This window comes from Carlito syrichta, unplaced genomic scaffold, assembly GCF_000164805.1.
Source record: "Carlito syrichta isolate Samal-C Ts95f unplaced genomic scaffold, Tarsius_syrichta-2.0.1 Scaffold136171, whole genome shotgun sequence".
NCBI lineage: Eukaryota > Metazoa > Chordata > Mammalia > Primates > Tarsiidae > Carlito > Carlito syrichta.
The window spans coordinates 4,948-10,223 of NW_007080267.1; the positions used below are offsets into that span (position 1 = coordinate 4,948).

Genomic DNA, 5,276 nt, shown 5'->3' on the forward strand with positions numbered 1-5,276 from the left:
TCCTGTAATCCCAGCACTTTGGGAGGTAGAAGCTGGAGGATCACTTGAGCCAGGAGTTTGAGACCAGCCTGGGCAACATAGCAAGACCCTGTCTCAATATGCTTTAAATAAATAAATAAATAAATAGAGACATTCAGATACCTGTTGATTTTGCAATGACTAGAGAGCATGGGTCAGCAGACTGCAGCCTGAGAGGTGGCCTGTGGGCTAAGAATGGTCTTTACATATTTAAAGATTATTTGAAATGAAGGAGAATGTGCAGCAGAGGCCAGTGTGTGCCCCACAATGCCTAAAATATTTACCGTCTTAGCAGATACAGAAAAGGTTGGGAGGGCATCAAATCAGACACGCCTGTAAGTCCATTGATGGCATTGGACTGGTGTGTAGGTAAGCGGCAGCACTGGAAGGGCAGCCTAGGTGGTTTTGATGGTGGGAGTCTACTCTCCCAATTCCACCTCAGGTGTTTGCCCCTTTTTGGTGAAACCTTGCCTGTTTGGTAAAATAATTACACTGTCTTCCATATTTTCATATGCCTTGGCACATTTTTTGTCATGGATATGCTTTTATTATATTTGTTCAAGGGCTTATTCAGATGTTGGCGTGCTTAGTGTTCTTCAGAAGGCTATAAAATGCTGATGTATTAAATTCTATCCTACACACCGGGAATGATTCAGCAGCAGAAAATGACCACTGCTAAGTCATATAAAATCACAGCCACTAAATTGCAGTGGTTCATAGCATTTATTCTACAGGCAAACTCTAGGCTCACATCACAGCCCCGTGTCACTTGGTAGTTGTGTCACTTAACTCCGTGCCTCACTTTCCTTATCTGGGAAAGGGGAGTGTTAATATTACTGCTTTTCCTAATTAGAGGGCCCTTATGAGGGTTAAATTAGTTGCTTTCTGTAAAACCTCGAGAACAGTGCTATCTAGCACTTAGTCTTTTGAGTGTTTGCTTACAGTGGTAATGATGTTCTCAAAGTTGATCTTGGGATGAGTGGCTTTTCTGCTCATGGATTGTTCTTGTTGCCACTAACAGGTCAATAGTTATATCTTATTGCTTCATTGCACCCCTTCTTAGTACAGAAAGCTTTTTATAGGCCCTCAAAAAATACTTATTGAGTACTCAGTGTAAATGGAAAGAGAACTTTAGAGAACCCAACCTAAAGTAATGAAATTACTTGTCCAAGATTTCACAGTTATTTAGTGCCAGGATTCAGACTAGAACCAAGCTCTTGACCTCCCTTCATTGTTCTTTACATAATGTGATCTAAATAGAAGATTGTTGAATAAGAGAAAAGCAGGAGAGGTTGGTAGATTTATATATTTCTTTGAGTTATTTACATTATCTGATCAGTATATATAGAAGAATCACAATCCACTTTGGGGTTATTCTTTTTAAGCTTTTTTCTTAAGGTGCAATGAAAGCCTTCCATGCTTTCTGTGTCGTCCTGTTGGTGCTTGGAAGTTTCTCTGAAGCCAAGTTTGATGATTTTGAGGATGAGGAAGACATCGTGGAGTATGATGATAATGACTTTGCAGAATTTGAGGATGTCATGGAAGATTCTGTTGCTGAACCTCCTCAGCGGGCGATGACCACCGAAGACGATGAAGATGAGGCCGTGGTAGAGCTGGAAGGGCCGGACGCAAACCAAGAGCGAGATTTTGAAGGTGCTGATACCCAGGTGAGGTTCTTTTTCGTTGATTTCTTGGGGAAGCCTGTCGCTGTCATTTTTCTTAACTCTGAAAAGCAAGACCCGGGTCTAGGGAGACCTTTACTCTCTGGATTCTTCATTTTTGTTCAGTAGTTAGAGCTCTTCTCAATGTTTTGTGGTGTGTTCCCACCTTTTACACTGATAGCATGGGTTGTGCTTTTTTCTTCTGTTGAAACCCTGACTGGGGGATGGGCTGGAGAATAGTTGGTGTGTGTCCGAGAGAATTGTGTCATTTAGAACTCAGGGTTCAAAAGCACAGGAGTCACCCCCTGCTTCGTTGAGGCATAGTTGACAAAAAGTGTGTGTTTTTAAGGTGCACAACATGGTATTGTGATATTGTGAAATGTTTACCACAATTAAGCTAATTAACATACCCGTCACCTCACATGGTTGCCCATGGGAAGGGGGAGTGAGGAAGCTTAAGGTCTGCCTTCTCTGCGGCTTCAAGTATGTAATCCCTGAGTATTCGCTGCAGTCTCCGTGCTGTGCATGCGGTCTCCAGAGTTTATTCATCTTAAACCGAAATTTGCACCCTTCCATCATTTTATTAATCGTTTGTTGTATCTCTAAGTCCTGTGCTTGCTGCTTCCATGTTCTCTTGTCCCCTGCAAATGTTGCCAATGAAATGAGACACAGCCACAGGTGACATTTGTAGAGGAAAACAGTGCCTTGTTTCTGTAGGAAGGAGACACCGAGAGTGAGCCATATGATGATGAAGAGTTCGAAGGTTATGAAGACAAACCAGACACTTCTAGCAAAACTAAAGACCCAATAACAATTGTTGATGTAGGTATACAGAATTCTGAATCTCAGTCAACAGAATATCTTGTCGTTAATCCCAGAGACATAAGTGACATAGAGCTGGTGCTGATGTAATCGTAGGCGCTGGGAGGGAGCTTGGTATCAGTTCACTGATTAAAATGTACACCTAGGAAGCGCCCCTATGGTGTATTCTAGCCCTGTTAGTTTTCCTATCAAGGAATAAGTAAGAGGATCTGCAGTAGTACTTTGGGTTTATTTTGGGATGGGACTTAGGACCTTAAGACAAAAGACTTTCCAGCTTTTCTTCGTGTTTGATTGTCTTTACATTTCCTTGAAGAATCTTTTATAGAGCTGAAGCTAAAATGGGCATGTTTTTCAAAGTATGGCCGTGTTCAGTGACCGTTATGTTATGTGTCCACTCCTGTTGATGGGTTATCTCATCCTTTGTCCCATCTTTTGGCCTCAGTCAGCATCAAACAGAATGTTCTGCCTCTCTAGGTTCCTGCACACCTCCAGAACAGTTGGGAGAGCTACTATCTGGAAATTTTGATGGTGACTGGTCTCCTTGCCTATATCATGAATTATATCATTGGGAAGAATAAAAATAGTCGCCTTGCTCAGGCCTGGTTTAACACGCACAGAGAACTTTTGGAGAGCAACTTTACCTTGGTGGGTAAGTTAGGCCAGTGTACTTCCAGCTTCCTGCTTGAAAACAAAGACAATCTATTTCCCTCCAAATAAGCATCTAACTGCTTTCATGGAATGCTGAAAGGGCTGTGTTGTTTTTTGTGTTTTTCATGAAGGATTTCATTTTTTTTAGGTTTTCATACTGAATAGGTTACATGTCTATTAAGTTTTCTTATCTTTCATCAATCAGCAGTGTAATTGCTATACAGCTTCTGAGTGTTTCCAAAACAAGTTGATAAAATTCTGGCTCAAACAAAGAATGTTGATATTATAGGTGGTTCGATAAATGCTTTCGGTTCTTTTTTGTTTTTTTTTTAGACATTGGCCGTCCCTCAGAATTGCCCCATATGCTGGGCACTTTGGTTTTAGTTTCACTGACAAGGCATGCACTGAAGTCCTAGAGGACCCTCTGTGTTTGTGTAGTGTAGGGAGTGAGGTGGGCTTGCCTGACATGCCCCCCTGCTTGGCAGTTAGTACTTTCTCTTTAATAGTATGCACATACCTGTTTGTTTTTCTTTAAAAGTAAGCATGCATCCATCTGCTGTCAACACACCAATGTTTCTGTATTGTGCTAGGTACTTTGCATACATTGTTTCTTACTTACTCTTACAACAACACTATAGGTGGAACTGAACACTATAGGTTAAAGCTGTAAGCTACTAAATTGCAGCCAAGAGACTAGCACCTGTCCACTGATTTTCAGCGGCCATGTGCTCTCCACTGCACCTTTGTATTTCAGAGGACGTTGGGACCAGGAGATCAGAGGAGATCCAGCCGCCTTTGGCTGCTTCCACTTCTCCTTGCTGTTTTCATTTGGTGTCTCTCAACCTTGAGAGGTTGAACAGTTTTTTTTGTGCACTTACTGAATTAAATGGGAGAAATCGGAATTTGAGCTTTCTCTAGATCTAAAATCCAGCTCTTGATACCAGTGATTGACACCCAGTCATGATTTCGCTATTGGAAAAGAAACATTGACTGAAGTTGATTCATAGGAGACGCAGTGGAGAAGTGACTAGTTTGTATGCGTTCTAAGAAATTTAAGCTCCATGCGGTCATCATTAAACTAACAGGTTTATACTTTTATTTATGGAGGTAATAAAGAGTTTTAAGAGTAAAAAGAATGACGCCAGGGTATTTTATCCTTGTTCCAAGGAGAGTTTTTTAAGATAGCATAGTATTGATACCCTAAAGCTGTGATCATTTTGGGGAGAGGGTAGAGCAGGCTATGGGGGTTGGGTTTAAGAGTTTTCAGTGAGTCACCTTAAGTGGTTTTGCCCCCAGGGGATGATGGAACTAACAAAGAAGCCACAAGCACAGGAAAGCTGAACCAGGAGAATGAGCATATCTACAACCTGTGGTGTTCTGGTAGAGTGTGCTGTGAGGGCATGCTTATCCAGCTGAGGGTAAGCAGGAAGCTATATCGCTTCCCGTGATTTTTTTCCAGTTGTGATTCCTAATCTTCCACATTCAGTGTCTCCTCCCTTCATGCCTGACTTAAAATGGGGCCTAAAAATTATATGTTTATGGCGGGTCTCGATGGCTCAGCATATAATCCCAGCACTTTGGCAGGCTGAGGCGAGTGAATTGCCTGAGCCGGTGGGTTCAAGACCAGCCCAGGCAACTTGGCGAGACCTCGTCTCTACAATAAGTCAAAAATTAGCCGGGCATAGTAGTGCGTGCCTGTAGTTTCGGCTACTTGGAAGGCTGAGGTGGAAGGATCGCCAGAGCCCAGTGTGTTGATGCTGGAGTGGTCGTGAATGTGCCACTGTACTCCAGCCTGGGTGATGGAGTGAGACTCCAACTCAAAAAATATATATATATGTTTATTAGCTGGTAAATGTGCTGTAGAGCAGGGGTCCCCAACCCCCAGGCTGTGGACTGGTACCTGTTAGGTACCAAGCCACACAGCAGAAGGTCCAGTGAGCCAGCGAGCAGACCTCAGCCTTCTGTCAGAGCAGTGGCATTAGCTTCTCATACGAGTGCCAGCCCTATTATGGACCCAGCCTGCAAGGGTTCTAGGTTGCATACTCCTTATGAGAATCTAATTCCTGGTGTCTCTGCCTGTCTGTCTGTCTCTCTCCCCCCCACCCCTCCCCTCCCCCCTCTTATCTC

The 5,276-nt window shown here is 42.9% G+C and overlaps 1 protein-coding gene across 3 annotated transcripts in view; it reads left to right on the top strand.

Annotated features, from left to right (window-relative positions):
- Positions 1-1,403: 1,403 nt before the first annotated feature.
- Positions 1,404-5,276, top strand: part of CCDC47 (coiled-coil domain containing 47) — an 18,158-nt gene continuing 14,285 nt past the window's right edge. For 2 of the 3 annotated variants that reach the window (XM_008049722.2, XM_008049721.2), the window contains exons 1-4: positions 1,405-1,685; positions 2,397-2,501; positions 2,976-3,150; positions 4,446-4,567. In XM_008049722.2, the coding sequence (XP_008047913.1) occupies positions 1,422-1,685; positions 2,397-2,501; positions 2,976-3,150; positions 4,446-4,567 (666 nt within the window). In that variant the 5' untranslated portion in view covers positions 1,405-1,421. Of the gene's footprint in view, positions 1,686-2,396; positions 2,502-2,975; positions 3,151-4,445; positions 4,568-5,276 lie in introns of all 3 variants that reach the window. The other variant, XM_008049723.1, reaches the window with a different exon arrangement.